Genomic DNA, 12,717 nt, shown 5'->3' with positions numbered 1-12,717 from the left:
AAATTCTAAAGAGCGAGCAATATTATTATATTCTTAATTTTTATATTAGGCCATGAAAAGGAGGAGCTACATAAAAATAAAAATCATTAATTATTTTTATGTGGATTATTTCATTTTAATAATGAAATTAAAAATGACTTTTTTCTTTGAATAAAAAGCATAAATATTTACATCTTTTTTCACATTTATAAACATTTTTTATTAAGTTTTAATTTGTTAACTATTTCATCCTTTTCAAAGTATACTATAAAAGATGGTTATAGAAAATAATTAATATTCATAAAACATAGTTGAGCAAAAATTATATTTATAAAAAAAAAATATTGAAAACAAAATAATCGTTATTAGAAAAATGTATACACATCTAACTTTTAAATCTGTTTTGTATTCAACTGTTCAAAAAATAACATAAAAAATGTGTACCAAAATAAATATTATTGACAGCATTGTCACACAAATGAAGTTTTAAAACGTTTATTATTGTTTCCATTACAATTATGAATAATTTAATTTTATTCTCGGGTTTGTAATAATATGCAATATCAGGTATATATCTGTATTATTCCAATTGTATTATTAATAAGTAAAAATTATGTCCATTAAAATTTTATAATAATATATATAATTCTATATATGGGACATGAAATAAGAACATATAAAATATTATAAGGTATTATTTTTTAATGTGTTGCAATATTTTCGAATAAAACATGTCTTTTATATTTTTCAATTATGCTAAAAAAAAATATATATGAAAATATAAATATAGTGAGAAAAAATACATAAATTTTCAGAAAAAGCAAAATAAAAATTAACTCAGAAAAATTAATAATGTATGTTGTATAGTGCATATCCAAGTGTGTAGTAAAATCCTAAATATAATAAAAGTCAAACAAAAAATATATATTAACCTATGCATAACTATATTTAAAACTAGCTATAAAAACTATAAACATATATGGCAAAATGGCTTATGTACAATATATGAATTATGAAAAAAATGCTTATTATTAAATTAAAAAATCGTTTTATTTATATTAAATGTTTTGTGCTACATTTTTGAAGTATTGGTAATGAAAAATATTCAAAAATCTTAACATTTAAAAATAATTTTATAGGAAAATTGTTCTAAAACTTTGAAAATATATGTAAAAATTATAGATATAATGCATAGCTATATTGTTTTTTTAATGTAAAATCCTTTCATAAAATAACATAATTTAAAAAATTATAACGGATAATGCATTTCTATTATTGCAAAAGTTATTAAATATTTTTTTGTGTATAGCCATTAAATGAAAATATTTTAACCTTTCGCATAGCTTAAAACATTTAATATTTTATTTTCCTCTTTTTTTTTTACAATATTAAATAAAAGAGGGAATATAATATAATATAATAATGGTAATGTATAAGTTTATGTATTTTTTATCATGAAAACAAAATTTAACAATACAGTTAACAAACACACTTTTGTATCAGGATTTTATATTTGTGTTACATATATGATAAATATACCAAAATAATATAATTATTGAAATAATATTCTCACAAAAATCGATATATATAAGGATTTATAATCACACATGGATATATGGGGAAATATGAAAGAACTTTTAGAAGACTTGTTTAAAATTATTGAACTTGATGAAGAAACAGAAAATTATTTAAAGGAAAGAATAAATGATGAAAAAAAAAAAATTGTAGAAAATGGTGTAGATTATTTTTATGATATAATTTGTCCATTTTCTGATAAAAAATTAAAAAAAAATGTAATTGCAGAAATTTATAAAAAACATGTAAATGATGTAATTAAAGTAACTAATGAAAATAAAAATGATAATAATAATGAAAAATTAACAAAATCTCTTAATCTAAAGGAATATTGGGAAAAAAATGATGTCATAGGTTATTATGATCCATTTTTAGGAATCCAAGAAAAACAAGTTAATTATAATACTAGTATCCCAATAAGTGAAAGTATAAAAATTAATAAAGAGAAACAAAAACAAAAAGAAAAGCAGTTAAGTTTATTTAAAGAATGGGTAAAAAATAAAATAAAAATTCCATCACCTGTAAGAGTACATAATTTATTACATTGTAGTGACTCTAACAAAAGTAAAACGAAAATCGAAAAAATGAATGATATCAGAATTGAAAACTTTAATTTAAGTATCGGACAAAGGAACTTATTAAACGATACTACATTAAAAATAAATGTAATGAATAAATATGGGCTTATAGGTAAAAATGGAATTGGGAAAAGTACATTATTAGCAAAATTAGCAAGGCATGAAATTGAACATATCAAAGAAGATATTAGTATAGCATGTATTGAACAAGATTTATTTCTTGAAGATGTAACGGTTTTAGAATGTGTTTTAATGGTTGATAAAGTACGACATGATTTATTAAAAGAACTTGAGGAACTTGAATTAGCAAAAAAACAGAGTGATACTAAAAATCCAAATGATACAAAATGTGATAATTTAAAGGATAATATAGATGAAAAAATAATAAATATTTATGAAAAATTAAATAGTATTAATTATTTAGAAGCAGAAAAAGAGGCTAGTAAAATTTTATGTGGTCTTGGCTTTGACTCCAATCTTCAAAAAAAAAAAGTAAACTCTCTAAGCGGAGGAATGAGAATGAGATTATGTTTAAGTCGTATTTTATTCAGTAATAATGATATAATATTATTAGATGAACCAACAAACCATTTAGATATATATACCATACAATTCTTGATAGATTATATTCAAAAGCTAAATAAAACATGTATTATAGTTTCACATGATAGAAATTTTTTAAACGAAGTTTGTACAGATATTATTCATTTTCATCAAAATCAACTAACATATTACTCAGGAAATTATGATCAATTTGAAAAAACAAGAGTAGAACATTTGTTACAACAACAAAGAGAGCATGATTCAATTGAACTGAAGAAAAAGCATGTCCAAAAATTTATAGATCGATTTAGATATAATTCTAAAAGAGCAACATTGGTTCAAAGCAGAATAAAACTTTTAAATAAACTACCAGTTGTAAATTTAGAAAAAGATGAAACGCCATTTAAGTTTTCTTTTTTAGAACCATTTTACGTATCGAGTGTGCTTATCAGGTTAAGAGATGTTTCTTTTAAAAACGAAATGTTTAAAAATTTACAAATAAAAAAAAATGAAAGTATTATAATAGCAGACGATTTTGAAGATTCAAATGCAAAACCGATAGAATTATCAAATCCTGATGAAACTAAAAAGGATACTCTGACTAATAATATAGCTGGAGATTATCAATTCAAACATGAATTTTTATTTAAAAATGCAAACTTTGAAGTAGATATGGACTCTAGAATTGCAATATGTGGTGTTAATGGTAGTGGTAAAACAACATTAATTAAAATTATTTTAAATTTGATAGATGTGTTTGATGGAGAATTATATGTTAGTAATAAAGCAAATATAGGATACTATTCTCAATATCATGTTGATAATTTAAATCCTGTTTTTAATTCAATTCAACAATTACAATATAATTATTCCCACAAAAATATAAAAGAAGATGAAGCTATCAAATATTTTAATAAATTTAATATACCAACAAATATATTATATGAACCCATTTATGTTTTATCTGGGGGACAAAAAAGTAAATTAGCATTAGCTATTTTAGCTTATAAAAATCCAAATGTATTGATTTTAGATGAACCATCCAATCATCTTGATATTGAATCCGTACAAGCCCTAATTGTAGCATTGAGTTTGTATAAAGGTGGTATTGTTCTTATAAGTCACGATACATACTTGATCAAACATGTAGCTGATGAAATATACCATATAAACAATATTACAAAGGAGGTGGTTAAAATTGATTATGAATTTGAAAAATATACTAAATTGTTACTTGAAAATAAAATTTAATTATATACAACTTTCATATATAAATTTATAGCCATTAATTCTATTTTTAATATATATGTTTGTGTAAATACATATGAAAACGTGGGCATAATTAAAAAATGCACAAAAATAGTTAAATAGTTTCCCCCATTAAATATATTTTAAGTTTTTATTTTTATCCTTATATTAAACTTATTTTATTTCAATTTTGCAATTTTTTTTTGTATATATCTAATACAAACTAAAAAAACACTATAATTTTTTTAAATACTTTTCTTAACCATACATCCTAGCATTTACTTCATAGCAATGTTTCTTTATTTCTTCATAATTTATCGAACACTTTTCTTTATTTTCTTGATCATTCGAAAATTTTGCAAGAAAATATTCTCTTATTTCATTTATATCATTTATAAAATTGTGAAATACATGAAAATTGTCTTTATGCATTTCATCATCACAACTTTTATAATCTAAATAATTATTATGATTCAAACTCAATTTATAAGGATTCTTAAAATAATCAATAACATATTGAACAAATCCTTTCCTTTTTATTTCAAGAAAATTTGATACATTTATGATATAATTCCAATTTTTATGCATATTATTCATTCTAAATACATTATAATTGGGAACTCCGTTATTTAATGTGGTTGCTTTAGTGAAATTCACGGTATTTGACAATTCTATATTAGACAGTATATCATTTTTATTATGAGAATAATTACATCTTTTATTGGAATAGATATAATTCATTTGTTCATTTACGTTATTTGGTGCATTAGATGTTTTATATTCCTTAAAAATCAACTTCTTGGCATTTTGTAAAATGTAATTTGCTTTATTTAAAATTATTTTGGGACAATTAATTAATTCATCAAATATTTTTACAATTTTGTATTTTTTATCAAAACATTCATTTCCATTAATTATCTCATCAAGTATAGTTGAATATTCTTGATTAAAGGTAAATATAGTATTATTTAATATGTATTGTTTTTTCATATATTGCATCTTTTTTACTAAATCATATATATCAATATTCATCAATTGAAATGTTAAGTGTTTAACAAATCCACATATATCTTCTTCTAGTTTTTCAACATCATTATCAAAACTTTGAATAACAAAAATTATTCCTCCAAATCCATATTTTGTGGATAATGTTTTTACATCAACGGTATAACCATCGTTATACTTTATTTTGGCAAATTTAATAAAATCTGATGAAATTAAATCAACAATAATATTAATTAACATATCACTTAATATTGTTTCAGATTCAATAATATATGATACTGTTATTGAACTGTTACCAACATTTTTATCTGGAATTTGTATATCTATTTCTATGTCTTCATTATTAATTAATTTGGTTGCATAGTACGTAGATTCACTTTTTCTTATAACATTATTTGTTACGTTTCTTATAAATGATTCACATAAATCAATAATATATTTTATTCCTATTCCATTTTGAAGTATTTCAATAGAATTTTCTTTGTATTCTTCATGTATATTTTCCTCTTTGTCTTCTAGCATGTTGTCACCTTTTCCTAAAGCATGTTTATTATACATTGTATATGTATTGTTTATATAGCTATAAGTATTATAATTCACACCATTATTATTATTAATAACGCTATTAGTACTATTATATTCTGTATTAATGCCATAGTTTGTTTCATTTTTAATATTTATTTCATTTGGTATCGACAAATTTCCATATATAAATATATTAATATAATTTTTGTGAAAAAAATTATTTATATATTTTATATACGAATTATATAAAGGATAAAAGAAATATGCATTTAGAATATCATAAATTTCTTTATTTGTTGGGATATATTTATTAAATAAGGAATGTATAATATTTAAAGAGTCTCCTACAACAACATTGTCTTTTCTTTTTACATATAAATTTAATTCATCATAAGCATAATTAAATTCATCGCTGGTAGGAACTTCTTTTATTGATAAAAGATCCTCTATTTTATTTAACATATCCCCGAAATAATAGCTATTGCTATCTACGTGTAATATATACGATTCAACATTGTCCTTAATATTCACATTTACTGAGCAATTAGTATAATCAGACAACATTTGCTTTATTTTTTTTTTCAGTATTATGATGTGTATACGAGTAAAAATTGCTTCATAAAAGGTAAAATTTTTGGAAGGGAAAAAAAAAATGAAATCTGCATTTACTCTTGAAGTCTCTGTTAAGCCTTTTTTAAAAAATATATTATATCCATAAGAAGATTTAATCAAGCAAGGTATATTATATAATATACTTGATTTAACATATTCGTTGTCATCTGATACAAATGTTTGTTTATTAGATTTTGAATAATTAAAATTTTCTTTACTATTGTAGGAAACACAGAAGAATGAATTCTCATTTAAAATCGCATTTTTCTTAAAATTACTAAAAGGACAAATTTTAAATTCTGGAAATGTAAAGTTTATATTATTTGTAATTTTTCCTTCATCAATAATATATGGGTTATCTCCTATAGAATACTCGATAGAAGTATTTGGAATTCTTATTTGATTTGTTATAGTGAATTTATCTACAACATTTATAATATGCATATTTTCATTTCTGATAAGAGAACCTATTAAGCTGGTAATTTTTATCTCATTTCGAAAGCCATTTTTATTCACATTTTCTACTAAATTGTTATTTGTTAAAAATTCAAGTGGATTTTCTAAGTAAATAAGTAATGTGTTAGAATAATTTATTAAATCATTTAGACATATATTTATACCATCTTTTCTAAAATTAATATTAGTGGTTAAAGTAGTTTCCCTATAATAATCCAAAATATATTTGTTTACACCTTTATTTAAACTATCATGATCAAATAATTTACTTATTTCATTGATAAATGTTTGGAATATATATATTAAATGAGCTATATTACTTTTCCCTTTCTCTGTCAATTTTATTAATATCCCATAATTCAAATAATATTTATTGCATATATTTATAATTTGAAAATCATATGCATATTCGTTTTCCACAGATATTTTATAATATAGTCCATCCTTTCTGAAGTTCGAAAAAAGTTCACGAAAAAAACGCATGACCTTAAATTCTTCAATTTTTTTATATATATAAATATTAATTTTAGAGCTCCAATATAAAAATATTTGATTTTCCCATCCCTCTTTTTTTAAAATTTCAATATACTTACTTTTTTGGTTTAAATCAAGAGCATACTTTAATTTATTTATAAACGGAATAGACATATCATTTTTATTATTTATTTCTTCATTTAAATTAATTTGCGCATCATTATATGTGAAAATTCTATTGTTATAATTGTTCACTTGTCTATTAGATAAATTTTCTTCCAACTTCATGTTATTTTGTTTTTTAATATCATTTTCTTCATAATTATAATTTTTGATTTTTCCAAAAAATTGAACAACCATATTCATAATATCATTAATGTTGTAATGATCTGATGAGTTTGATCTTTTCCCTAATAGTATACTAATTGACATATTTTTAGGTTGATAACATTTTCGATGAAATTCATACAATTTTTTCTTTATATCTATTTTTTTTTTTAAAATATTTTCACATAAGGTAATGTAATTCCCATAAATGAAAAAATTTGAATATTTAAAATGTGTAAGATATTGACTAGTAATTTTTATGCAAGTTTCAGGATTATTTTCCATAGAAATATATTTATTACTAATTTCATTAACTTCGTTTTCTATGGATTCTTCATTAAATATTGGATAAAATAAATTTTGGACAAATAAATTTAATAAATAATAAATGTCTTCAGAATTACCACTTGCATAGAAATTAGTAAAAGATTCATTAATATGACTATTGTATTTTGATGAATTTACTCCTAATTCACTTAATAACGTCGTATCCCTTTTTTTAGATTTATAAAAAATAGCTCGTTGTAATAAATTAGAAATCCCTGGAATGTCATCTAAATCATTATATCTTCCACAATCAACTGATATTGAAAAACACCCTTTTGATGAATATTTATTTATTATTCCTAATCCTCTAAACCCATTTTCTTTCAATTTAAAATATTTATAATAATTTGTATCATTAGTTATATTTTTTAAAGTGATATTTTCAGAAAATATGTTTTCATCAGTGTTGGTTGTCTTTTGTAAATTTTCATTTCCTTTAGATGCATCATTTAATTTTTTATTTATATTTTCATTATATTTCACTGGTTGTATTTCCTTCAAAACACCGTTTCCTGAATTTGGAAGACCTGATATAATTTTTTTTGGTGAATAATTTACATTTTCTTCTTTATGTTTTATTGCTCTAGGATTCATACTTATATATTTTGTATTTTTTTTTTTTTTCCCATTTGACAAAATTTGCGGTTCATCATTATGATCCATTTGCGTATCTTTATTGTTTCCATTATTATGTAATAAGTCTTTACCTTGATGTTTTTCTTGAACATTGGAGTTATTCATTTCATTACCCTCTTTAACAAAATTTTCAATATGATTATCCAATTCGTTTGTCATATCATTTACGGATTTATTTATTCGGGTATTTTGATTAATATTTCCTTGTGTTTTATTTTCATTTATATTTGTTTTTTTGTCTTTTAATAGGTTTGGATTCCCTTTATTATTTTTAACATTAATATTTTTTTGTAATGTTTCTGGTTTGAAATCATTACTGTCCTCTTTTGTTCGTATATAATCATTTGCATTCGTAGGTTCATTAAATACAGAATTTTCATTTTTATTGATATTAGTTGAGGTATTATTATATGAATTATCCTTTTCACTTAATTTATTTTTTCTCAATGTCTTTTGTAATAATCCATCGTTTGTTTTTTCATTCCCACTGGTTATAGAATAGTTATTGACATTTTTATTATCGTGTATAGTATCAGAGCTTTTTATTTTTTCATTATTCATAATTTCAATTTGTGATTGTGTTTTTTCATTTTGTTTGTTTATTTGGATATCATCATCGACAAAGTTACGGAAAAATAAAGAATGATTTTCCACATTTTCTCTGTCTATATTATTTTTATTTGGTAAATCATAGTTAAGACCAAATAGTATTGCTCTAAATTGTTCATTACTTAATCCATAATTTTTTTTACTGTTATATATTGGATTTTGACAACTTGATTGATTTTCATAAATTAAAATTATGAGAAAAATAAAAATGTTAAAATACATTTTAACTCTTCTATTTGTTTATTTGCACTCATGAAAATTTGTCAACTTGTCTTAAAATAATATGCAGTCTATATTGTTAGTTTTTACGATATAAACAAAATTCATATATACACATCCAAAAAATAACATTAATATTGGCATAATTAAAATATGTTGTATATATAAAAGTAAAAAAATAAGTACCTGTTGTTTATTGAAATAGTTTCAAAAGAACTTATACAGGTAATAAAATCTACAAAAATCAGAAAATAAAAATGACAAAAACAAAAAATGGAAAAATGTTTATTTATTTTTATTAAGATTATAATAGACAAAAAAATACATGAACGTTAATACGTTTTTAATATTTTTAATGAATAATTGAATGTTAAAAAAAAAATAGCCAAAATTTTACATTTTTGATACATAACTAAATTATAAAAAAAAAACTATTTCTTTATGAGTATTCCCACAAAAAAATATATTTCATATTACACACATGGTGGCATACCGTTGTTATTAGGTTGTTTTAATAAAATAATATAAATTTGTTATGAACTGTACATGCATATTGTAAATGTCTATAAAAATAATAAGCATAAATTTAATATATTTTAAAAATGTGTGTAACTATAATAATAACTATTATAATTATTGGCAATATTAAAAATTATACATAAAAAAAGCCAAATATAAAATTCCCTAAATTATTTTATTCATATAACTTATATATTTTTTAATTTCCATTATTTTGTACTTAATTTCCTGAATTGCATTTTTCCTTGAAATCATTTTTAATGTTATAATTTTTCAAACAATATATGTGACTATGTATTAAAAGGTATTAAAATTACATAAACTAAAAAGCATATACATATGCTTTATAAATGATTAATTCAATGTTAGATGGAATATTGAGACACAACAATTTAAGAAAATTGTGTCAAAATAATATAAAGTTCATATGCGTTATTTCGAAGAGCAATAATTGAACAAGTTCGTATTAATAAAAAAACATTCATAATATTTAAGATAATTGTTTGTAATGATGTTAAAAAGGTATTACAACATAATTATATAATTCATTTTTTTGCAATGAATGAAAACATATAATGTTCGTTTCAAGGAATAATATATAGACATTCAAAAACATAATCAATATATGATTATCCGAAAAAGTGACAAAAGATGAATTTTTAAACTAAGAAATAATTAAACGGAATTTGTCCTTGCTATTATTTTTGACTTTTATATATATATCGTTTTTGCTTATATATGGTATTATTAATATTGTATAATGTACATTACAACACTGCACTTTTAGAAATATAAATACAATTTTCATTAAAGTCCCCTTGAATATAGTAAAATTCACAAATCATAATTGTGCATTCCAGGAACAAGGATATACACAATCCATTTGAAAATAAAAAAATGTATGATTTAGTAAAATGGTCGTATATTATATTTCATGGTTAATGTAATTTATTAAAATATAAAGTTGTTTTATTCATGAGCATTTTAATGAACCTTTAGATAATTTGAAATTTAAAACATAAAATTGTAATAAGGTGGTGTTTTATGGAATAGGTAAAGAGGATAATTTATTATTTTTTAAAAAATGGGATTACAAACTGTTTTATTTTTTATAATTCTTTGCATAATGTGCATATTTAGGAATTATATTTAACATCATTAGTTATTTATTATAAACTTTATAGAATTCAGAAAGTGATGGATTTTTTTACGATTCCTAAGTGGGCATTAACTAAAAATATATATATTTTTTTTTATGGCTTCGATTTACATATTTTTCCCTATTAAATTATATAGCATATTATTTTAAGTTCATATATAATGTACTTTTTGTTTAATAAAATTGTAATATATTTTCAATGAACAAAAGAATGGTGTGTTACTTTTTCTGTAGTTAAAATAATAGATTAAACGAATAAACAATGTCTTGTTTTATGAGATTGTTAAGCGTGTGTATACACATTTAAAGCATATAGTAATATCGAAAGAAATAATACGAATTTTATTTTATGGGAAATCTTGAATTTATCGTAAATATGTTCGGAGGTATCAAGTATCTATGACTAATATGTAGATTCTATAATATTATACAATGCAATGTTTCTGAAATATAATAAGAGTCGTTGAAAAAACATATAATTGAAACAAAAGTTCAACAAATTAACGTTACTAAGTTATAAGGCAATATAAGAACTATTATAAAATTTCAAATAAAAATAATTTGTAATGAAACATTAACAAATTTATAAGCTATATGATTTGCTATATTCTATAGACTGATATATGTTAATATTTAAAAAATAATAAATAAAGTAATAATACAAAACTATTTATTTCTTAAATATTAAATAATTTAATTAAAAAATATATTTAAATTGTCAATATTATAATAATAAAATAATTGTTATTTAATGTCTATATAATTAATTTTATTAAATAAATTAAATTAAAAATAATTATTTATATATTAATATATATAATAAATTAATATGATATAACTAAAAACAATAATATAAATATTTAATTATAACATTATTTATTTTATAATAATTTAAAATAAAATTAATTTATTAATTAATATACTATAAATAAATCATATTATTAAATATTGTATTATTTTAATTTTTACATATATATTAAAATAATATGTATTACAATATTTATAAATATATAATTTAATAATTTTATTTATATAAGTATAATAAATAATAAATTAATTCTATTATATTAAAACAATTTATTAATAAAATATATTAATTAAATTTTATTACATATAATATTAATTATATATTATATATAACATTAATTAAATATTAAATAATAATAAATTTATTATTAAAGTAAATAATTAATTGTTATATATAATTATTATTTAATTAAAAATATATATATATTAATAAATTAATTATATATTATTTTTAACGTTTTATATTATTAATAATATATATTTTATATTTATAAAATATAATTAATACATTTATAATTTAATAATTTTTAATATAATATATTTATATATTAATTTAATAAAATATAAATATAATGTTTTATAATATTTATTTATAATTAAATTAAAATATATATAATTATATATTTATAATATATTTATTCATAATTAAATTAATAATATATATAATAAAGTATTATTTTTAATAATATAAATATAATTAAATTAATAATATATATATAATTAAATTAATGATATATATTAAATATTTTTATTAATAATATATATAATTAAATTAATAATATATATAATTAAATTAATGATATATATTAAATATTTTTATTAATAATATATTTATTTAATTAAATTAATAATATATATAATAAAGTATTATTTTTAATAATATAAATATAATTAAATTAATAATATATATATAATTAAATTAATGATATATATTAAATATTTTTATTAATAATATATTTATTTAATTAAATTAATAATATATATAATAAAGTATTATTTTTAAATTATTAATATATCTTTTAGTTTTTATAACTCTTATATTTATCATTGTTTTTTGCTATAAAGTTTACATATAATTATCACAATATATTTGTCTTATTTATTATAAATTGTAATCAA

At 19.7% G+C, this 12,717-nt stretch overlaps 2 protein-coding genes across 2 annotated transcripts, besides 1 other annotated feature; one reads left to right on the top strand and one right to left on the bottom strand.

Moving 5' to 3' along the window:
• Positions 1–1,604: 1,604 nt before the first annotated feature.
• On the top strand, positions 1,605–3,926 carry PBANKA_0926600 (ABC transporter F family member 2, putative; the record flags this gene model as incomplete). The annotated part of the gene is made up of 1 exon (XM_034564862.1): positions 1,605–3,926. One exon carries the CDS (start codon positions 1,605–1,607, stop codon positions 3,924–3,926), a length of 2,322 nt encoding a protein of 773 aa, XP_034421616.1.
• A 255-nt stretch (positions 3,927–4,181) lies between these two features.
• PBANKA_0926500 (peptidase M16, putative) lies at positions 4,182–9,116 on the bottom strand (the record flags this gene model as incomplete). The annotated part of the gene is made up of 1 exon (XM_034564861.1): positions 4,182–9,116. One exon carries the CDS (start codon positions 9,114–9,116, stop codon positions 4,182–4,184), a length of 4,935 nt encoding a protein of 1,644 aa, XP_034421615.1.
• A 2,436-nt stretch (positions 9,117–11,552) lies between these two features.
• Positions 11,553–12,561: a sequence feature.
• Positions 12,562–12,717: the final 156 nt, after the last annotated feature.

Source organism: Plasmodium berghei (assembly GCF_900002375.2).
Source record: "Plasmodium berghei ANKA genome assembly, chromosome: 9".
Lineage (NCBI taxonomy): Eukaryota > Apicomplexa > Aconoidasida > Haemosporida > Plasmodiidae > Plasmodium > Plasmodium berghei.
This window is presented reverse-complemented; position numbering and strand designations above follow the sequence as displayed.